We start from the raw sequence: 23,778 nt of genomic DNA on the forward strand, positions 1-23,778 counted from the left end.
CTCCCCTACGATCGTCACACTTTTTCTGTTACAAACTGCCACCGGCCCGCCATCAGAGAAGGGAAAGGTTATGTGGCCCTCACAGGAAAAAGTTTGGGGACCCCTGCTTAAGGGCTTCCGTAATTCTGCCCGTTGAGCCAAACCAATCTTGGCTTGATTTTAATTCCAAAATTTAGAAACAGTTCTCAGGATGATTCAGACAACTCTCTAACGACTTCAATCCCTTTTTCTTTTTTTTCCTCGTAGTTGACGCTTTCTAAAAAGGGCCACCAACCCTCCTCAGGGAGAGAAGCTGATGCGTCACGGGGGAGATGCTGCTTTGCTTTCAAGACTCCGCGCATGCGTACGTATGTTGCGGGAGGAAGACTTGAGGATGAGTGGGGTGTGTTGCAAGCCATCCATATTGCATGAGGGACAATCCTCATTAATCAAAGAGCCACAAAAGCAGCTCGTTATGTTAATTGGATGCTTGTTTTCTAATGAAATGCTCTTCTCTCTCTGATAAAGTCTCAAGTAACCGTGTGAGAGAATGCACGTTTTGATCGTCTTTTTTTTTATCGTGTGTTATGTATTGACTTGGAAGTGTTGTTTCTCGTTTGCATATTGCATTGTTTGGTATGCTCTACTTTTTGTTGCCCTTCTCCGTGCGGTGTGGAGGTGTGATTGGTCAGCGGATGAATATCATTGTGATGAGGCTTGTTCAGGAAATAAAAACACGCTAACAAAAGTAACGTGAATCTGTGCTCTTTACAAAGGTTATGTAAGAGAATAAACATAACAAAATTGGCGACGAGACTTAAAAAGGACCCTAAGAATGCGGAGGAGGAACGGACACAAGTGAATAGTGCTTCATGGACTTGGTTGTGTGGACGTAAGTTTCGTCTGCTCGCCCCGGATTCTGCTCTGATCAAGCTAGCCGGAGGTGAGGACGGGTGTCGCTCAGGACCAAGGTAAAAGTGAACGGACGCCAAGAAAAGTGAAAAAAATGTCCGGAATCTTGGGAAATATGGACATATTTGACAGTTCGGTAGAAGACTGGACAACTTATGTGGAAAGAGTTGAGCAGTACTGCCTAGCTAATGAGATACAGGACGAAAGAAAAGTAGCTGTCCTACTCAGTGTCATGGGCGCCAAAATGTATAACTTACTCCGCAGCCTGGTCGCCCCAGCTAAACCGGCAGACAAAACATTTGATGAAATAATGCAGATAATGAAAAGTCATCTAAACCCAGCTCCATTGGTGATTGCTGAGCGCTTTAGATTTCACAAGAGAAACCAGTCAAGGACGGAGACGGTGTCAGAGTACATCGCAGAACTGAGGAAACTGGCCGAACACTGTCAGTTCAGAGACGGACTTTCAGATGCTCTGAGGGACAGGTTCGTGTGCGGGCTGCACAACGAGAGCATTCAGAAACGGCTTTTGACGGAGGACAAACTCACCTTGCAACGAGCAGTGGAAATAGCTGTTTCAGCGGAGACAGCAGCAAGGGATGCGACGGAGCTTCAAGGTAAAAACGCAGCCACAAGCTCTGTGTTTAAACTGCACACCAAACGGCATAATACCAAAGCAAAGCCCTGTTTCAGATGCGGTAAACAGTCACATGACCCCGCAGAGTGTTGGTTTAAGGATAAAGACTGCCGACAATGTGATAGAAGAGGGCACATACAGAAGATGTGTAAATTAAAGTACAGTAATGCAAAAGATAAACACAATATAAGAAAAGGACAAAAATTGCACAAAGTAGCACAGACAGATTCTGACAGTTCAAGTGAGGAAGAATTGGCTTGTTTAGGGCTGTGTGCTACAGAAGAGAATGACGGTGATGTGATTTGGCTGACACCAAAAATTAATGGAGTGCCATTAAAAATGGAACTGGACACAGGGTCAGCACTGTCGATCATATCATTCAACGACTACAAGAAAATGTTCCCAGACACTAAACTGTCACGCACCAGTGTAAAACTGAAGACATACACAGGAGAAAAGGTTGCACCACTGGGAAAACTCAAAGTGAAAGTGAAATACAGAAACCAAAAGTGCAATCTTGAGCTGTTCGTCCTTAAAGAGGGAGGTGTACCACTATTTGGTCGTAGATGGCTACGACAAATCAAGCTTAACTGGCATGAAATAAAGTCCATGCACATAGCCTCCAAACAGCTCACAGACATGAAGTTAACTGAGATACTGGATAAACATGCACATGTGTTCAGCGAAGGCATAGGAACAATGAAACACATCAAAGCACGTCTCGAGCTGGAAGAAGGTGCAAAAGCAAAGTTTCATAAAGCACGCCCTGTTCCATATGCGCTACGCCCAAAAGTTGAAGCTGAGCTGCAAAATCTCATGGATCAAGGAATAGTATCCAAAGTGGACTGGTCTGAGTGGGCTACACCAATCGTACCTGTTGCCAAGAAATCTTCAGACAAAGTGCGCATTTGTGGTGATTTCAAAGTAACTGTTAACCCTGTCATGCATGCAGACCAGTATCCACTCCCTCGCATCGATGACATTTTTGCATCTCTAGCAAATGGTGAGCACTTCACAAAGATTGACCTCGCACAAGCATATCTACAGATGGAAATGGATGAAAGTTCACGCAAGTACCTCACCATAAATACTCACAAAGGACTATACCAATACAACCGGCTTGTATTTGGTATTACAAGTGCCCCTGCGATATGGCAACGTGCAATGGACCAAGTGCTACAAGGAATCCCAGGTACTCAATGTTACTTGGATGATATTATTGTTACTGGTTGGGACAAAGATTCACACTTGCAAAACTTGAATGCAGTTCTAACAAAACTGGAAGAATATGGTCTAAAAGCAAACAAAAAGAAATGTGAGTTTTTCAAGGAGTCCATTGAGTATTGTGGACACAAAATAGACAAGCACGGACTTCACAAAACGCAAGACAAAATTGAAGCTGTAGTAAAATCTCCACAACCAGAAAATGTCAGCCAGTTACGCTCATTTCTTGGCCTTGTTAACTATTATCACAAGTTTTTGCCAAACCTTTCCACTGTGCTGCACCCACTGAATGCACTACTGCACCAAAAGGCAAAGTGGGACTGGACTAAAGACTGTGAACAGGCATTTACAAAGGCAAAGGAACTCATTATTTCAGACAAGGTGCTCACACACTTTGATCCAAAGCTTCCCCTATGTCTAGCCTCTGACGCTTCACCTTATGGCATTGGTGCAGTTCTGTCTCACAAAATGACTGATGGCTCTGAACGCCCCATTGCCTTTGCATCACGCTCTTTATCACCTGCAGAGCGTAATTATGCACAGATTGACAGAGAAGCTTTAAGCTTAGTGTGGGGTGTTAAGAAGTTTAACCAATACCTGTATGGAAAACACTTCATGCTGATTACAGATCACCAGCCTCTTGTTTCCATTTTCAGTCCGAAGAAAGGTGTTCCTGCTATGGCTGCCGCTCGTTTACAACGTTGGGCTCTCTTTCTTGGAGCACACACCTATACCATAGACTATAAAGGGACGAAACTACACGGAAATGCAGATGGTCTCTCTCGCCTTCCTCAACCACTGACAGAGAAGGCTACTGATCCTGCTTTAAATCTTCACATGCTGCAAATGGAACCGCTTCCGGTGACTTGCGCTCAAATAAGCAAAGAAACAAGAAACGACCCTCTGCTATCTCGAGTGTATGACTTAACTGTTAATGGCTGGCCAATGCATGCAGATACTGAACTTAAGGACTATTTCACCAGAAAAGACCAACTTACTGTGTCCCAAGGATGTGTCCTGTGGGGGTCACGCGTTGTTGTACCTCCCAAACTGCGATCCAAAGTTCTAAACTCGCTGCATGATGGGCACATGGGGGTAGTTAAGATGAAGAGTCTTGCTAGAAGTTATGTGTGGTGGCCTGGCCTTGACAACCAAATTGAAACTCTGGTCAAAACATGCAGAGGATGTCACCAGACTCAGCGCTCACCTCAGATTGCCCCTGTCCACACTTGGGAATGGCCTGTTGCCCCATGGCAACGCATTCACATTGACTATGCTGGACCTTTCATGGATCACATGTTCCTTATTGTGGTCGACGCTCATTCGAAATGGCCCGAGGTTTTCACTGTAAAGAAAGCAACTACAACTGTAACAGTGAACCAGTTACAGATGCTTTTTGCACGTACAGGATACCCTCTTCAGCTTGTAAGTGACAATGGTACCCAGTTTACTAGTGAGGAGTTTCAGATCTTCCTGAAAAGCAACGGAATAAAACACCTTACTTCTGCTCCTCACCACCCTGCAACGAATGGACTTGCTGAACGTTTTGTACAAACTTTCAAACAGTCGATGAAAGCCAGTAGGAGGGAGGAAGTTCCACTACAGCAGAAAATCGCCAACTTTCTGCTAGCCTACAGAAACACTCCACATACTACTACTGGACAGTCACCTGCAATGTTGTTCATGGGAAGAAACCTAAGATCTCGTTTAGATCTCCTGAAACCTGACATCCGAGAACATGTTTCAAACAGACAATGTTCACCAACTCAGTTACAAAGGAAACTAAGATCATTTGACATCGGACAAAAAGTATTGGCAAGAGACTATCGTAACCAAGGCGACAAGTGGCAACATGCGGAAATTTTGACACAAACTGGACCACTCTCATATACAGTGAGTGTTGAGCCTAATGTCGTCTGGCGCAGACATGTTGACCAGCTTTTGGACGCATCACCTGGAAATGCCGCTACTCAAACTACGACACCTACTGACCCACAAAACCCTAAGGACAGTACTCCAGCCTCTGACATCACCCCTGAGGAAAACATGTCCACACCGGAGATAATGGACATACACAAACCAATGACAAACCTACCTGATCCTCCTGGACGCAGATATCCTGAGAGGGTTCGCAAACCACCAGACAGACTTGATTTATAAATGTTGAAAAGAAACAAATGTTCTTTAAAAGAAAAAAAAAAAAAAAAAGTTGTTAATATTTGATGTTGAAAATTGTTGTGAATTTTGAAATGCCTCTAAAAAGAAAAGTATACACTTAATAGCACATAGAAACATAGTACTATTATTTTTTTATTTGATGATTATTGGTGCATCAAAGCTGGAAGAGAGGAATTGTTATGTATTGACTTGGAAGTGTTGTTTCTCGTTTGCATATTGCATTGTTTGGTATGCTCTACTTTTTGTTGCCCTTCTCCGTGCGGTGTGGAGGTGTGATTGGTCAGCGGATGAATATCATTGTGATGAGGCTTGTTCAGGAAATAAAAACACGCTAACAAAAGTAACGTGAATCTGTGCTCTTTACAAAGGTTATGTAAGAGAATAAACATAACATCGTGTATTCCTCTTGTTTTTATTATCTTTAGTATGTTTTAGTCAGCGTTTTTTTGTCTTGCCTTTATTATCTTTTTAAGCCTAACATTGATCATTTTCAATGTATTTTTTTAATTATCCGCTCAATACGATTTCTTTTTGTATCATCAGTGTTTTCATCACAATGCATTTTGTTTTATCTCGATTTTGATCACCCTCATCTTACAAGAGAACATAATTGTAAAGCGTAAAGTTTGCCCTCTTTTTGCTGTGCCCGTTCTGGCCACCATAAGGCAGTAGTGAGTAGTGTGATATAATCCCGCAGACACCAACGAAGAAGAATTCTATTCTCAACATTCTATGACAAATTGAAGATGACCTCCTCCATGCTCAGGTACTTGCATCTTCTCTATTAATACAGAATATAAAGTTGCAGATTGTTGAACAACATGCACTTATCTTATTTGCAATTGAGACTATTAAATCCTCCCAAATGTCATTATCTCAACAATTTCCTACTGAAATATGAATGAAAAGATCAGTTGAATTTTTTTTTCCCTCGTGTTATTGGTTGGCAACAAAGAATGTCTGCGAGAAGCTTTTAATGCAAAGTGACTGGCTGCAACATCAAAGTAGCCAGATGAACAATCCGTTTGGTTGCATGGTGCAGCTCTGCTCGAAAATCAAGCAGCACCACTGTCATGTCATGTGATGTCATGAAAGGCAAAGCAGGTCTTGGCTGAGACAGATGTTCCCTGGCTCTTGTTAGGTGAGCTCGTTAGCGCCATTGGCTTTCTGCGACAGGTTTCTTTTTGCTAGACTGGTAGCTTGTTAGCGGCAATGCTGATGAAAGGTCATATCGGAGAACTGACTGATGTCGCCGATATTGAAATAAATTTCCGATTAATCGGACAATTAATTAAATTTCATGGATAATGTTGAGCCATGACTGTATTATTTGAAACTAGTTTTTTTTATTAGGATTTATTTCACATTTATTTTACTTAGTCTACGTACTTATGCAAAATGACCAATATCGGGCCTCAGTGCCGGATTTACGCCAATCATAAATGATTTTGTCTGAGTCAACTCATAGACTTCTAACAATCTGTCTTCAGTTAATAGCCAAAGCAGTGTTCAAATCATGTTTGTACAAAATGACTCCAATTGCCAAATATTTATGAACGTAATCCAACTACCGTTTTTTTCCATGTATAGTGCGCCCCCATGTATAGTACGCACCCCTAACAATGGCATGCTGATGCTGGAAAAAAGCTTGTACCCATGTATAATACGCACCCAATTTTTATGAATTTTCTTTAATTTTTTTTTTAATTTTTTTTTTTTTTTTTTTTTTTTTTAAGTCCCAAAGATCGTCACACACGCAGGGAGGCAATGGGTCCCATTTTTAAAGTCTTTGGTATGGTCTTAACTAGGCTGGATGTCATTTTTTTGTTGGCGTTGATTTCTCCGACTGCCCCTAAACGCACCACCGCGCTCCGTGCGCACACGGCGGCTCTGTATGGGAGAGACGTTGAAGAGGAATAAAAACACCCTTGGAAACCAAAACTTGCCCCTCGTCGTGACTCGGAGCCGCAACAAATGTTTCGGATTTGTGTAGGCTACATTGTGACAGACGGCAAACTAGCAGGTGATCGAGCGAGCGTCTGATACAAGAGCATTGCGGTCGTATGGAGCGTGTTTGAAATGAACAGCAGAGACGAAAGGAACAAGGCAAAGTGTTGTGAAATAAAATATTACCTGTAATACGCATTTTGTTATTTGCTGATTGAAACTGCTAATTAAACTGTGAATTGAAACTAATAGGTGGAGAACTGAACTCTCGCTCTTTATATAGCTGACGTGTCTTGCGCAACCGTTCTGCGCATCTGTAATGGCGGCCTCCGTATGACGTCCGGTCCGCGATGGAGATTAAAAAACAAACAATATTTGACAATAACACACCATCGATTGCACCATCGCATCAAACGATGTGTCGTCAATTATGAATTTTACTAAGTGTGTTGGGCAGGATGGCTGAATGCGATGCGCGATTGACAACAAACAAGAAGAAAGGTGAGTTTTATTTCGGGGGAGATTTGTCATGTCTCGTCCCCAGTTTTGCTATGTGTCTAGGTTGCCATAGTTTCTGTTCGTGTCACCCCGCTCTTCCTGTGTCACCTCAATCGATGTAACGTGTTTTGTATTTAAGTCCTGTCTGCCCCTCGCTCACCGTTGGATCATTGCATGTGTTACTGTCATTCTGTTCCTGTCTTTGGTAATGTCACCCTGTCTTTTTGTTCCACGACTTTGTCGGTCAGTCCTGTTGTTGGTTTTGTTGTACCATGACTTTATTTATAAAAAAAAAATAATAATAGTAATTTAAAAAAAAAAAATTAAAATTTTTTTTCTTTGTACCCATGTATAATACGCACCCCAGATTTTAGGACAATAAATTAGTAAAATATTGCGCACTATACACGGAAAAAAACGGTAATTAAAACTCACGTTTATAAAACTAACTACACAACCTAAAGGTAATGAATGACGAGAAACTCCCCAGGGGGAAAGCATCAAAGGCATCTGGTTTTGAAATGTGCAAGTGAGTGCCTGTCATGTCCAGATTTCGCGCAGCCGTCGACGCTGCTATCAGCATCGTTCACTCTCTCTTACCTGCAGTCAAGTGATTGAAATGCAGCGAGCGTATTGCCGGCCGGCCGGCCGGCTGGCTGGCTGGCTGGCTGGCTGGCTGGAAGGAGGTGCAGAAGAAAAGAACCCACTCACGTTCGTTTGTCACCTCTCATGGATGCACCTTTTCTTTCATTCGCTTTCCACTGCATGGGGGGCGGACGACGTGACATCACCACGCATTTTTGGACAAAAGTAGACATTTTTGGTCAGAACTTTGTTTAAAGTCACAGAACATGTGCTTGAATAATCAATGTGTGCGGCCCCAATAAAACTTAACTATAGGATTTCTTTTCTAATTTAATACTTTTTAATAAAATTTTTATTTTGTATGTTGTTTTTTTTTCATTGTAATATTAATTATTTTATTTTATAGAGGAAGGCTGAGGAAAAGTGGACAAAGCACCAGTGTGACTATTAAGAACTTTTTTTGCCTTCTTCTTATGATACAATACAACGTGTCAGTGTTTGTGTGTGCTCAAATACGTGTGTTATCGTAGCGTAGTTTGATTTATCCGCCACTGTCATCTTCATTTCACGCAGATAACAGCGAGCCGAGACGCGAACACAAACAGAACGTGGCCCGCAGGCCTCATCAACAACATCAAAACATGTCCGCCGTGAATGAATCATCCGTTTGATTCATTGGGCCCAATTAATTCCGCGGTTCGTCAGGGCACGCTCGGCGGATCGCCCATGTGTGAGGACGAGACAATCGGCACCATCGTAAAATCATCGTGGATTTCCACGGGCCATGTTTGAAGTCACTTTGCAAAGAGAATTGAATTAAAGTCAAATTAAACTGAGATCAAGTCAAATTATTCATGCGAGTCATCAGCAAAATGTTTTCATGTGCGTGTTTTTTACATTGGTAAAATTGATTATAAGCATCCTTCAACAAAATGTGGCTTCAGTCTTGAATCTAGCAGAAAAAAGTAGTTTTTCGAAAGGTCTCCATCATGTTTTTCATGTTGTATTAGCAGTCGTCGTTAAGCTAGCTCCGCTAGCCGACGCTAATGATCTCCCGCCGTTGTTTTCCCGCCCCGATTCGGGTGGCGTGTTTACAGTTTAACGCCGCTCATCAAATTCTCCTCCCGCACAAGAAGCCCCACGGCTGCGTTGTAGCTTTAGCGCCGGGCGGCTAACAGTCCCATTAGCAGGCAGGTGAGATGAATGAGTTCCCCCCCGCCATGAGGCTCCCGTTGTCGCGGGGCTTTAAATCAATGGCGGCTGGCAGGCGTGGAAACAAAGCGCCTGCCAGCCGACGTGCCTTCGGAGACGCCCGCCGCCGCTTTCACCTCGTAGCGCCTTTTAATATTTTATCAGCGACTCTGCTGAGAAAATGTTGCTACTCTTGTAGAGGTGGAGCGCACTGTTACTCGAGGTTTTTATTATTAGGAATCATAACCGTATAGTGTAAAAACGTGGGCCCAAAATAAGCATTTTTTGAATAATGAAGTGAAAACAAGTTGGGTCAAATGAATAAATCACAAACTAACCCAGTTTTGGGTCGGTTTGTACTAGCAACCATTTCCGGGGGTTTCTATTGAAAAAACCTCCCGTCTGCCTTCTCCATCCATCCATGCATCCTTCCATCTGTATTTTCCAAGTGGTTGGGAAGATAATCGGCGAACGGCTCACATTACATAATGGTGGCGGATCGCCCGCCGTCTGTCGTCTGGCCGTCCGAGTGTCGGCGACTTTCGCGGCGCGCCAATCTGTAATGACAGGTCGGCTTCCGCACCAGCGCCGTCGTGTTCCGTTTGTCGCCATTAAGGCCGGATGTGATTTCCACGCGGCACCTTGCTTGACATTTGCACACATGCGAAGCCATTAGTGGACCGTCTGAGTACAAAACACCTTTCAGGAGTCTGTCATTCACAGCCCACACGCACCTTTAATGGAATCCCTCCATGGAGAAAAAATACTTTTGGCATCTACCACAGTGCATCCTTTTTATCAGACTCTTATTTTTGGCCTTTCGATAAACAACCCATCCGACAGCAAGTTATCCGTATCATCTTGACATGGCAGTTGCCATCCATCCATCCATCCATCCATCCATCCATCCATCCATCCATCCATCCATCCATCATTCTATCCATCCATCCATCATTCCGTCCATCCATCATTCCGTCCATCATTCTATCCATCCATCATTCTAGCCATCCATCCATCCATCCATCCATCCATCCATCCATCCATCCATCCATCCATCCACCCAATTCCATCCACCCAATTCCATCTGTCCGTCCATCATCCATCCATTCATCCATCCATCCATCATTCTCTCCATCCATCCATCCATCATTCCATCCATCATTCCGTCCATCCATCATTCCATCCATCATTCTATCCATCCATCCATCTATCCATCATTCTATCCATCCATCATTCTATCATCCATCATTCCATCCATCCACCCATCCATCATTCCATCCATCGATCCATCCATCATTCCATCCATCGATCCATCCATCATTCCATCCATCCATCCATCCATCCGTCCACCCAATTCCATCTGTCCACCCAATTCCGTCCGTCCATCCATCCATCCATCCATCCATCCATCCATCCGTCGACGCATGACTTCACTAGCCGACTAATCCGCTTCAGTTGAAGATTAGACAAGAAAATATTGGACCTCCTGGTTGCCCGCCCTGTGTTTACGTTGCTGTCTCACTTTCCCCCCAATCCCCAAAGAGACGTCTTACTTAATAGGCATTCCAATCGATGCTTGGTTCCCGCGTGGTGGCTTCTCCGCTGACATGCTGTGTCTGCCTCTTTGCCGCACTTGTTACAGAGCCAAGCGCTTGGACATCTTTCTAGCCTGGCATGAAGAGCTTTCAGCCATCGAGTTAAGTGGACGCCGTCAATAGAAGTCAAACTTGTATAGCTGGAAAAAAAAGTTTCAGGCGCCAGGCGGGTTTGTTTTGCCTTTAAATGCAAAGCGACGCAAGGACAAAACGTTGTCAGTCAAAGGCCGTTTCATGAGTACTTGCTATTCCCGACCGATCCTTGGCGCAGCGTCAACACATTGCTGAGAAGACCGTGAATAGACGTCGGTTTTTTTTTTTACTCGGGACTTTCCATATAAAAAGGTGTTTTTGCATCGAATGAATGCGAGATCGGACTATTTGTCAAGTCGTTCAATTAGCGTTTATAACGTGTCGCTGTGTACGGGTATGTGTCAATAGGGGTTGTGGGAAGTACAAATACGTGACTGTTCTTGAGTGGGCTTTTCAGTCTACTTGTACTTGAGTCACATCTATTGACTTTTATGACTTCCATTTGAAAACGTACGTCAGACGTGACGTAAAAGCAGATAAAGTCCGCCTGACGTTTCTTGCTAATAGCTTCCGTTCTTTTCATACTTTGTGCCAATTCTGTAGCAAAATAATATTTACATATAAATGAGGTGACGATACATTTCTCCTATTTGATAAATTTGTGCTCAGACCAGAACCTTGTCTAATACAAAAATGTGTCTCTTTGGTGCCATCTGGTGGCATATTGTTGCAGGTTTCACGTCATCCGGCCTTATCTAATAGATAAAAACTGCTTTGCTGCCATCTTGTGGCAGTTATAGGCAATGACTAAGCAAAAGTAAATATGTGGGACTGAACTTCAAGATTTATTTTCGCCTCATTACGTTTGCATTGAAATACATTTTAGAGTTTGTTTTCAATTTTATTTATTTCAAAGTTTTTCTGCAAAGGTGTCATGTCACTAATATTTTTTGGAAGTATCGGTACTTGTCAGTCAGTGCAAGTGACTCTTATTTACCTCGCCACTCTCCAATGTAATCGTCTTTGCTTTGCACCCCAGCGTGAAATGACTTTTGGCTATTGAGTCCACCCCCCCAGTCCCCCCCCCCCCCACACACACACACAAAACCTGCCCTACTTTCAGTTCCCATCAATGGCTGGCCACCTAATTGTTGTCGGCAAGGGGCCTGAGATTGACACGGCGTCGGCGGCCCCTCTGGTTGTTAATCGTATTTGTGGCATGACGTGGAGAGAGACGTGAGAGTCCTTCACGTGACATTTGGTGGCATTTAGCAGACGCAATGCGAGGAAGTCAGCAAAGGTTGCCACGTGCAAGAGCTTTTGGATCTCTACAGGTGGAAAATCTCCTTTTATACATTCCATGTGTGTGGAAACGGCAAGAGAAGACAATTTGTAGGATCTAAGCATCATGCAGCAGGCGTTATAAGTACAGAAGAGTAAGTTGGACTTAGCCTCTTGAGTGCAATTAAGGAAGGTTCTCCTTTGTCTCCAAAGGAAGCTGCTGTGGGTGTTTTCTTGACAAAGGTTTGTACATTAGGGCGTACACACACATACACACACTTTGTGAGGCGGTCCAACTCCTCGGTGTCGTTCCGCTTAATTAATGTTGTACCATCTGTCTGTCTCCTGAGGAAGAAGACCTCCAGCTGCTTTCTTTCATTTCACCTGCGTGAACGTGTGTGTGTGTGTGTACTTGTGTGTGTTGCTGTGTATTGATGTGAATGACTCGGGCGACATGTTTACGAGCGTGTTGTCCGATTAAAACGCTTGCATGTAAAGGTCGTATGTCCTAAATGTCAAATCAACTTAATTTATATTGTCATCAAATATTGTTTATGTTTTGCATATATATTTAGCAATTAGCACTCCAGCCTTTTTTTTTTTTTTTAACCAGAATTTGTAAGTCTTAATTTTGAACTCTTATTTGCTGAGTCATCTCGTATGCATGCAAAGACGCTTCAGCGCTATTGATCACGGAAACGAGTGATTAACGAGACAAATGAAACATTCTGCCCCCACTTGAAATATGGAGGTGGAATAAGAAGAAGTCTCGCGCTGCTATGATTTAAAATGCATTAGTAAATAGCTCATAATGTCAAATATGCTGACCTCATTGAAATGATCCTTCTTTAAAGTTGTTCTGGATCTGTAAATCGATATAATAAATGTTTGCATTGAGCCGTCCTGTTTCGAAGGATTTTATGCTAAAAAGTAAATCGTAAGAAATTGAATATTTGTTGGATTGTAATTCATGGAAAAATATAAAGTATAATTTGAGTGTGAAATTTGTGTTTTTTTAAAATTGTTTTGATTAAACTGAATTTTACTTCACCCCTTGTGTCGAAATATCGAATCGTATTTAACAAGAGAGGGCCAAGGGTTGACCCTTGAGGGACTCCACATCACCTCTATTGGAAATTAGAAGAATAGAAAATAGTTATTAATTTCGTGCAATTTTAAGGACAACTTGTCATCGTTTTGGGGATTTTTTATTTATTTTTTGGTATCCATTGGTATCGGTGCTTGGTATCAGTATCACTTAGGAGTCCTACAAAAGTGGTATCAAACATCTCTCAGAAATAAGACTTAATAAAACGTTACATTCTCTTGTATTATGCTGCGTCATTATTATTGCAGTTATTTCTCTAACGTAACAGTATTTCCTTGAGTGCCATTCCTAATCGATAAAGTAGCGCCGGAAGCACTACTTTGAGTTCAAGTAGCCTTGTTACTGCCGCTGCGGCCTTCTGCTTCCGTCCATCGGGCTTTCGGCACGCCGCCGTCAAACAAATCACGTCGTGTCTCTTCTCACTCGCAGCTCCTTTTATTGTTTGTCCATCACTCTGACAGGCAGGAGCGACCTTGAAGCCTCACATATTCGCCGAGGACGGCGAGCCAGCCGGGAGGGATAGATTGCAAAAACCACCGTCACGCTATGTCGGATGACGTCTGTTCGGCTCCATTTCTATGCACATTTTTTTTCTTTTCCTCCTGTATAGAACAAAAGTATTGGGACTTGCATTGTGATCTCAATGAATAAATGGTGATGGAAGATTAGCGGCCGCCTCGGAAGGTCAGCGCAGAGTGCAAGCGCGACCAGTGAGCGTTAACCTTGAGAGAGAATGCAAACCGAAAGCCCTTTTTCAAACATTCCGACTGATAACATTAAAACCTATCGCGTTTCCCCAAACGTCTTCTGCTCGAGATGAGGAATTTGGTGTGGGAACGTGGCCGAACGACAAAGAAGTTTTAATCGTCCAATTAATTCAAACAAAAAGTCAAATGTGTGAAATCATTTATTTTTTTGCTCCCTTAACACTTTTGAGTGCTCAACAAAAAACTAGTTTCAACATCCGAAAGTCTAGTTGAGCTTGTTTGGAAATTTTTGAGCCGGATAAAAGGAGGTCTAAGTTGTGGCGCAGGTAGTGTCACATGATTTGGGTGAATTTGGCACAGGCAGAAAAGTTCTGCGCTCTGCCGATATACGTGGTGGATGTCATAGTATTTGGGTGCTGTACTTTTTGGTCTAATTTTAAATCCATCTCAAAAGTACTAGCCTCATCCTAGCTAGCGCTAAGCTAGTTTGTCTCTCAAGTTTGAAAACTGTCTGTTGCTAGCTAGTTATCCGGCCAACTATTCCCGTAACGGTCTTGCGTTACCATGGAGACACACAGTGGGACAGAAATAACATGTTGTGCGTCCCTCCTTGTATATACACCCGCTAATACAGTTGTGTTGATGTTTTTATTTGTATTATTTACAACTTGAGGGCAAACGATTCGACTTGCATAACCGGGGGCAGCCTCACGTTGGAATTGCTTCAAGTTTAACGGTCCACCAAACAGTGCAACGAGAGAGGAGGCAGGGAGATGAACTGAGTGACAATGGCACGCACGCACTTATGCTGAATATATGCATCCATTTTTTTTTTTTGTACCCGTGTGGCTTCTTCTCAACTGCTTCTCATTTCCACGCTCGACTTGTTCCTCCTTTATTGACTGCAGGTCGGCGGCGGAGAAGTCGTGCATGTCATCCAAATCCTTCAAAGCGGCCGAGGCGACGTGCAAAGTGAGTGACGGCGCAGGTACGAGTCAGCAGTGTGTTTATTTGACGCCGCCGCGTATAAAAATACATATTTACGATTTAGGGGAATGAACTCGCCGATGTTGGGAAGGGACAAACTTGTTTCTGATGTGAATGGGCAAATGGAACTTTGTGTCGTGTGTATGTGAATGGGAAAATGTTTACATTAAGCAAGGCCAGTTTAATTTCGTACACACGACACCTAAAAGCATCTTATAAACATTCAAAGCTAAAAAAAAATAGCTCTCTAAGAATGATCAAATTACCGTTTTTTTCCATGTATAATGCGCCCCCATGTATAATACGCACCCTAAAAATGGCATGTTGATGCTGGAAAAAAGCCTGTACCCATGGATAATACGCATCCAAATTTTGACTCCTACTTAAGTCCGTAAACGTAAAATTATTTCAGAAAAAAGATCATCTTTGGGAACAACCGGATGTTATTCTGCCGGTCAGTATCACTGCGCATGCGCTAGCAAACTCGATAGCGAAGAAATGTTTCGGATTTGTGTAGGGTACATTGTGACAGCAAACGAGCAGGTGATCTAGCAAGCGTCTGATACAAGAGCATTGTGTTCGTATGGAGCGTGTTTGAAGTGAACAGCAGAGAAGAAAGTGCATCAGTAATGGCGTCCTCCGTATGATATCCGGATTCTAAAAAAAAAAAAAAAAAAAAAAAAATTTTTTTTTTTTTTGTACCCATGTATAATGCGCACCCCAGATTTTAGGACAATAAATTTGTTAAATTTTGCGCATTATACATGGAAAAAAACGGTAATTCGTTCTATAAATGCCAGATGTTAGTTTTCATTTTTTAAAAAAGCATTTTTATTCTATTATTTTAAATGTCTTTTTAATTTTAGGAATTTCATTTTGTTAGCTATAGCGACCTCAGACAGATGGATGTTTCCGTGTGAGTCGTGGTTGGCGTGAGCGCGTCCAGTGAAGGATGAGCCGAGTGGCAGCTCACACTTTTGATTTCCCGCAGGCGCAGTGGAATTCCAAATGTGTGGGTTTTTTTTTTTCTTCTCCATCCTTATCCTGTCACCTCCATTTTCATACTGGTGCCAGCTGGGGTGAGCTGCCTTGTGTTTTGCTGACATGCAAGCGCTTGGCTTGTTATTTACCCAAGAAGGTGATGCCGGCTGACCTTGGCCTCACTTTAAATTTTCAGTGCGGAATGAAAAGCGGCACCTCTGATGTTTCAGCATGTGACACAACACGAAATCACTTTTAGTGTTGTAAAATGTGGCAACATGTCACGCCGCAAATCCATCATGCAAATCTCTTTTGGGGGCCGTAAGCACTTCCACCATAATTCTATTAACTCCCTGTGTGTTTATCATTTCCCACCTGGAGACTTAACTTTCAGAACAAAAGTTTGCAAGTTCTTTGGACGATATATCTAGAGAGCGTCGCGTAATAATTTCAAGCAGCGGCGGCGGCGGTCGTGTGTTTAGCTGCAACTTGTAATTGCTTTGGGACGAGCTCTAATGCTTCCTGTGGAGGTGGGAGCTTTTCTGCCGCTCGGCTAAGAAGCCAAGAAGACGGATAAGCTGAAGGGGCGGGATGGACTCAGAGTGCCTGCTCTAATTTCACACTGATATAGACCACCGAATTGGCTGTGTGTGTGTCGTGTGCTTAAATGAACACGTGGAAGAAATGGATAACAAATAGAAACAATCACGTTTCACCTAATCACATCTTCCTAAATCGTCTATTATTAAATCCATGCTATGAGCTCATTTGCATAATTCTTTTTGCACTCATCACGTCCTAATAATAAAACGTCTTATGACAGCGTTGTCGCCCCGAGGCGCTGTCTTGACATCATTGGCCAACTTTGCAACTAAGTGAATTAGCATAGTCAGCAGACAAGAAGGTAATTCCGCACGGCGTAAAAATAGACCTGGCCCTCCGCGGCTCCTCGCTCACCTCTCACAATGTGTCGGCGTCAGCGCCACGCACCTGCCGAGGCCACGCTGTTGGTGCGTGTGTCACGTTCATTGTGTTATGCACACCGAAGGTCACGTAGAATGTCAGATCTTCTCAGTGACTGGAAAATAAAGCTTTTATGCGTAATGTGCATTACAGCCACCTAGAGGTCAGGAGTGGAACTGTATGTAAAGTTAGACACAATGAGTTTCGGCAAGTGGAATTTTCCACTTTCTAAAAGAAGGTTGACCATGCTGAATCAATATGTGGCACCTTTGTGTATATCTTGGGGCGTTTATTTACCCTCACAGGCGATGGCGTGCTCATGAAAGTTGAAGAAATGAGCTCCGCACTCCACTGGGTGCTGAAGTGAAGTTGGAGCAAGCAGAGCAGAACGAGGCTTTTCTGCCTCTGTGAGCAGCGGACGTCTATCGCTGTTGTTGTTTGCAGCATCCGAACCACTCGCACGTTATCTTAGGCGGCCGGTCAAGTAGGTTGTTGGTTATTGTTGGTTGGTTAATTAATTGGCTAAATGGATAATTTTTTTTTTTTTTTTGGGGTTCAATTGTTTGGGTTGTTTGTTCACTGGTGATTTTCTTGGTTAGTCAAATTGGTAATGGGAGTCCTAAAAAAAAAAAAAATAGAATAATTATTATTAAATTCTTCTTTGTCTTTATATCTCAGGGCATCTTTTACTGTCTTCCAAAAGCTGATGGTGGAAGCTTCCACCCACCGTAGAGTGCGTTGCATCACAAAAGTAGCCGTCATAACGAATCAGGCCAATCAGTCATGATGCATCATTAAGCCAAGACATCGGATCAATAACTCACCCTGTGGATCAATAAGGCTTTTTCTGACCTGTGCGGGAGGCCGTTAATTGCATCGGCCTGCCAACTCGCGGACGAGTCTACTGGGAGTTTGACGGCGACCGAGCTCGCCCGACCTGTCCGATTGCGTTTGTCTCATTTATGTCTCGGATGGAGAAGCCGGTCGGATTATCGGCATAGGTGCCGACGTCGCTGATAAAGGAGGTTTTGTCATTAGAGGCCCAGGGGCAGATTTGAGGCTCATGTTTTTGCCACCTGGGAAAAGACTGGTTAGCTGCTCTGATCTTGAAAAATACATTTTACATACAATCATATTACATATAGTCAATATGAGGGAATGCGACTTAAAAACAATCATAAATTTGTGTCACAAATTGTTTTTGAAAAACAAAAGTTGTAGTGTTCAAATGAAAAAAAAACATTTTGAAATGTAAATTTGTGTCAATAAAGTTATGATACGAGGAGAAACAAAATTTTGAATCGTAAATTTGTGTCAATAAAGTTATGATACGAGTGAAACAAAATTTTGAATCGTAAATTTGTGTCAAAGTTATGATTGAAAAAAGTTGTAACATCCGAGTAAAAAAAAAAAATTATGTTGCAAGAATAATGACATATAGTTAGTTTGGACAAGTGTATATAATTTTGAGATCGTTTTAATATTATTGGAGAAAAGCCAAAACAAAAAAAAACCATTATTTTTTCGAGATTTAAATTGGAATGTTACAAGGAAAGAAAAAAATGGTCAAATATGTATTGTGCTGATATGTAAACACTTTCAATTGTTATTAAAGTCCGTTTGGAATAAATTGGGTCTGTACGGGCGCCGGTTTGAGCCGCAGTCATGTTGACAGCTGTGGCAGCCGCGTGGGAACCGAGAAGCTCTAATTGAACGGAAAGGCACTTCCCGGCTGCTTCTTTTCCTGTCAAAGGGATAAATATAGAAGTTAGCGGGAAAGGCGAGCGGTGCAAGCACTTATTAAAACGGCGTAAAAAAACACAGCAATATAATTTGAAAGTTGCAAGTTTCGGCCCTTTTCACCCGGCTAACGGCTGTAACGTACGCCACGCGTACCGTGGAAAAATTCCCCCAACTCGCCCACGCGGATGAAGGGATTTATTTCTATTCTATTTATTTCTCATTTCTCAACTCTGTCAGGAGAGAAACAGCCAACGTTCATGGAGACTCAAACAACGACGACTATGTGACCCTTGCGGCCTCACCCGAACACAGAGAAAAATCGGAGAAAAACAAGTCATGGTCGCGTAAATTCAGCCAAAAATTTTGACAGACAATAATAAATAAAAATAAGTTAATTTAAAACGGATTTATTTACTGTAATGACGAAAATAGGCTTTGCCATACACTAATGCAAAATACGATTTCATCCGATTCATCGATGGAATAATCCATTCTAAAAAATATTCAATCCTAACAAGCCAAGTTGTCCATTGTCATTTATTCTGCAATAATAGAAAACACACTTCTCCAAAGTTCCACCGTAGTGATGTTGGCGCTGTTCTGGGCCCATTCCTTTTCTTTTGAAGCCGAGTGTGAAATGGGCTTTAAATCACTTTGGCCGCTCGCAGCCACATTAGCGACTCCCGCGAAAAGGCCCTTATCTGTTTGGCTGCAAATGAGCAAAGTCATTATTGCGGCTTCTTGGGTTTGGCGAAACGCAGCCCGAGCCAAAATCCTCTCAAAGACGGCACGACAAAGGAGGGGGGGGGGGATTAAATGCGTTGGGGACACACCAGAGGGCACCGTCGACGACTTCATTTGAAATTATCGGCGAAAACAAAAAGTAGCTTTGCTAGCTCCTGGACTTGCAGTTTATTTTCAGACGATTGTCCTCTTTCGAAACTTGTGGGGAAACTTTTTTTTTTTTTTAACTGTCATTTGCAGCCTTTGAAAAAAATCAATGTTGTGATTTAGTTACGTTATTGGATTGTAGCTCAGAAGCAACAAGAGTCATTGAAGCCCCGTCAGTCATCCCTCAAGTGTGTCTAATGTTGAGCGGAGGTCCTCTTCCAGGCAGGGGAGCGCGGCCCCTTTAATTACAAGTGCCGAACAAATGTCGGCTGTGGGGGTTCAAGCCATCATGCCTTTGTGTTCTATCGGCCTCCGGCGGCGAGGCGAGCTACTCGGAACCTCTCTCTCTCTCTCGCTATCTCTGTGTGTTTTGTCGGGAGATAGAAAATGACAGCGTCCCCACTCTCATCTCATCTGGCTCTCAGGAAACTGTCTGCTGTGATGAATCATCTCATCATGCTGAGATGGAGAAGAGGAGGGAGGGGCTGTAGAAGTACACAGTTCCTGTTTGGAGGTTTCTAAAGGCACCCTTTTCGACTATAATAAAAAAAAATACAAACATGCCTTGAGATGAGTTTGGGCTAGCTTAGCAAATGTTAGCATGCTAAGAAGCGAGTCGCCTAATAATTTGATGAGGCAAATTCCGTTTTATGTTCCACATTAATCGGCGAGCTCCGCTTGTTCCTAGCCCTCCTCCTTCTGCTCGCAATGCAGGCGACACCCCAGGATAGCGTTTCTGCCCCGTCGGTGGCGTGTTCAGAATAGGAGCTTATTAATTAGGCCTCTGATGCTCCAATCAAGACTAATGACGGCCATGTCTCCGCAGAGGTGCGCTGGTTCCATGTATTTAAGAGTACCGTATTTTCCGGACTATAAGGCGCACCTAAAAACCTAAAATTTTCTCAAAAGGCGACAGTGCGCCTTATAGTCCAGTGCGCCTTATATATGGACAAAGTTTTAAAACGGGCCATTCATTGAAGGTGCGCCTTATAGTCCGGTGCGCCTTATAGTCCGGAAAATACGGTACTTCAAATGTAGCTTTCTTGCGCTAAGCTAGCATAGCAACAGTTAGCAGGTAAACATTTCCATTCTAAGGTAATTTAGGAGCCAAATACTGTCATCTTTTTATTCCTCTTTCCAGCTCAGAGTGAACATCAATATTGTTGGAATTGTATGGATGAATTTGATCTTTTTTTTATACTTCCCGCCCCCGAGCTGGTCGGCGCCAAGATGAGATGTTAGCTCGTTCAGTGTAGCATATATAAACACAATCAGATGACTCGGCCGATCGAAATAGGAGGCCTGTGGTAGTAAAAAAGATGTAATCACAGCGGCCTTTGTGAATAACTGGCACATGAATATCTTCTTCATCTCCAAGCTGCTCCTCCTACGCGCTTGTCGTCTGAAGGGCTTTTTTTTTTTCTTCTTCCACGCTAACACACATCATTATTCCTCACACTAGAATGAAGGTTTCCTCACATCTGCTGGGCTTCTCCGTCATGTCCGCCACTGGCTGTCCTACATGGGGGGGGGGGGGGGGTTATTATATAGTAAAGAATAATTATCGAATGATGTAGCATCGTCATAACTAGCATAACATTTCAACCAGTATTAGCCGTAAATTACAAGATGTCTTAATGTCTCGAAGATGAGTAAACAAAGTTTGAAAAATGTCCTAATGACACCTCGAGGATGATGAAGGGTGTTGCCGCCCTCGGCTGCGAGATAAACACATTTTCACTTCCGTCTCTGTAATAATGATAGATGGGGAGGTTTTTTTTTTCTTCTTTTGGCAAAGCATTCGTTAGCTTGCGCAGGTTGGGATGAATCAGGCTTTTATGTTCTGCAAGGGTACAACACAAAGTCGGAGGCCTCCCCACGGTCGTACGCCAAAGTTAAGACGGGACCCCCGGAGAGTGACATCTGATTTACTTTAGAATGACATCATCAGACGTTGAGGATTAAGAGGCCTGAGGTTAAATGAAGGCAAAAGACTTTCAAATGGATTTGCAAAAGTTTCCCCCGTGATACAACAGCGAGTGCATTATTCATGGAAACCACTCACCTTTAAAAGGTGACGGACGGAAAGGGAAGTGGCTTTCTGCCTTTTTTGCTGCTCTATGGGCTCCTGACAAGATGTTAACCTGTTAGGTCACAGCTCACTAACTCCTCAGAGTTCCTGAAAATGAGAGGGGAAGCCAAAACAAGACGTTTCAAGTCATTCCAGCTTTTATTTGTTTTAGGGCCTGAGCGTATACCGTAATTTTCAGACTATGTCACACCGGAGTACAAGTCGCAGCAGCCATAAAATGCCCAAAAAAGTGTAAAAAAACATATATATGTATATAAGTCGCTCCTGAGTATAAGTCGCCCCCCCCCCCCCCAACCAAACTATGTAAAAAAACGCGACTTATAGTCGGAAAATTACGGTAGGTTGCACATTCCTAAAAATGCAAGCCGCCTTCATCCTCCACTCATTCGTCAACTACTTGGAAAAGCAGAGCAAGGGCAAAAAAAAAAAAGTGAGGATGAGAGATGCCGCCGAGGGCGCTTTGCTACACTTCACAGGCAGACATCTAATTACTTTTCTACCTAACTAACTAACGAGGACTCTCAGCACAGCAGGGGGGAACAACAAATATCTTGCGGTCCCAGCATAAACATGGTATATATGCTCCTTCATGAACAAAATATTAAATAAGAACCAAGAAAACAAAGTCAAATATTATTCGTAGAGGTCGGGGACCAGATGTTGACATGAATAGTGAATTATAAAATGTGCTGCACGATGCCTTTTGAATTTTCATTGTCAACTGTCTTTACATTCTATTTAAATTTGTTGTCACTGAATGTTTTTATAAAAAAAAAATAATGTCATGAAGTGCTGTTTTTTTTTCACAAATATAAAAATATATTAAGTTTTTCTCTTAAGGGGCTGGAACCAATTGATACCATTTCCACTCATTTCAAATGGAGAAGGTGATTTGAGATATGAACTTTTAAGAGTTAAGTCAAGGCACCGAGTGTTTTGAACGGTGAATCGCGAATCAGCGCTGACTCACTTTTATGTACATACACTCCGCTATTAGTTACATTCAATTTCACAGCACATAAAGCTGGCTGTTATTAGTTTTCCCCCCTCTCACACTGTGAAGCGTACTCAAAAGCTCGTCAGCCGTGGAATATGCCATACCTCGGAATTTCCGGAAATCAAATCATGAAACAATAAAGCCCATCTGCTTGCAAGTCAGCCCACTCGCTGGTCTTAAAGCAAATTCTTTTATCATTCCATCCTCGTTTTAATGCGTCTCAAGATAAGCCGTGAGAGCTGTTGCCTTGTTTTGCGAAATGGAAATGGATTTGTTTCTTTCCACCATCACCGCCATTATCTTCACCTGCATGGAAAAGGTGTCTAATGTGTTAAGTGCAGCATAAAAGCATCTTAATTCGCGTGACGTTTATAGGCAGTCCGTGTCTCAGAATGCAACAAAATAACTCAAAACCGAATCTGTCTCCAAATTGCAATACCTCACACTTGCAATTGCACTTAACTAGTTAAGTCATAAAAAATAAAAATTGTATACATATATAAAATGGTTTATTTTGATGAAAATATTGATTAATTCGGGTATATTTTTAAATCAATTTAATCATCATGAATGAGGTAATCATTAAAAACATTGGGGGGAAAAAAATGCCAATATATCACAAATTCTGCCGGGGTGTGTTAACGAATGAACGCAACTATAACTACGGTAAAATAGTGTAAATCCCGCATGACTCCTTCCCGTGTGTCGTTTGGTACCGCAATTAAATGCCAAAAGTGTTGCGAGGTGCCGCCATGATGGAGAATGCTAATTAAGAGCTCGCGGGGGTGTTGTGACATTTGCACGCCGGAGAGCGTAATGAGGGGCGACGCTGACAGCGTGGGGTTTCAATCGGAACCTGTTTTTTATCGATTGGGACGCCGAGCTATATTTTTGACGATAGAAAGGCGCGCTTCTACCTCCATACCGCACACGTCTTTTGTTTTACAGCAGCGTGTAAATCATAGATAAGCAATCTGGCGGCACGGCCAAACAATGACAGATTGTTTGTCCCGACGGGCCACAAAATCTTGTGAGGCTTGTTTCACCCTAAAAAGGAGATTTTGGTGTGATGCGAAAAGCCCATAATGAGAAATCACGGTTTGGTCGCTAGCTGATTAGTTGCTACGTTAGCTCACGTTTTTGTTTGCGTAGTTGTGGTGTGGAAAATGAGTGAATTTCTCCCCCAGAAAATATTCACATTAATTAAATGACTAAAATTGAAAAAATAATCATTTTAGCCAACTATTTT

The 23,778-nt window shown here is 42.6% G+C and overlaps 1 protein-coding gene across 5 annotated transcripts in view; it reads left to right on the plus strand.

The window, feature by feature from the left end:
- The first annotated feature begins 543 nt into the window (after positions 1–543).
- LOC133152011 (uncharacterized protein K02A2.6-like) overlaps positions 544–23,778 on the plus strand; it is a 28,704-nt gene continuing 5,469 nt past the window's right edge. The window contains exons 1-2 of one of the 5 annotated variants that reach the window (XM_061275487.1): positions 544–1,508; positions 14,784–14,847. In XM_061275487.1, the coding sequence (XP_061131471.1) occupies positions 986–1,508; positions 14,784–14,847 (587 nt within the window). In that variant the 5' untranslated portion in view covers positions 544–985. Of the gene's footprint in view, positions 5,271–5,627; positions 5,696–14,783; positions 14,848–23,778 lie in introns of those variants that run through there. The other 4 variants (XM_061275488.1, XM_061275489.1, XM_061275486.1 and 1 more) reach the window with 4 other exon arrangements.

Source organism: Syngnathus typhle, linkage group LG3 (assembly GCF_033458585.1).
Source record: "Syngnathus typhle isolate RoL2023-S1 ecotype Sweden linkage group LG3, RoL_Styp_1.0, whole genome shotgun sequence".
In the NCBI taxonomy this organism is placed as follows: domain Eukaryota; kingdom Metazoa; phylum Chordata; class Actinopteri; order Syngnathiformes; family Syngnathidae; genus Syngnathus; species Syngnathus typhle.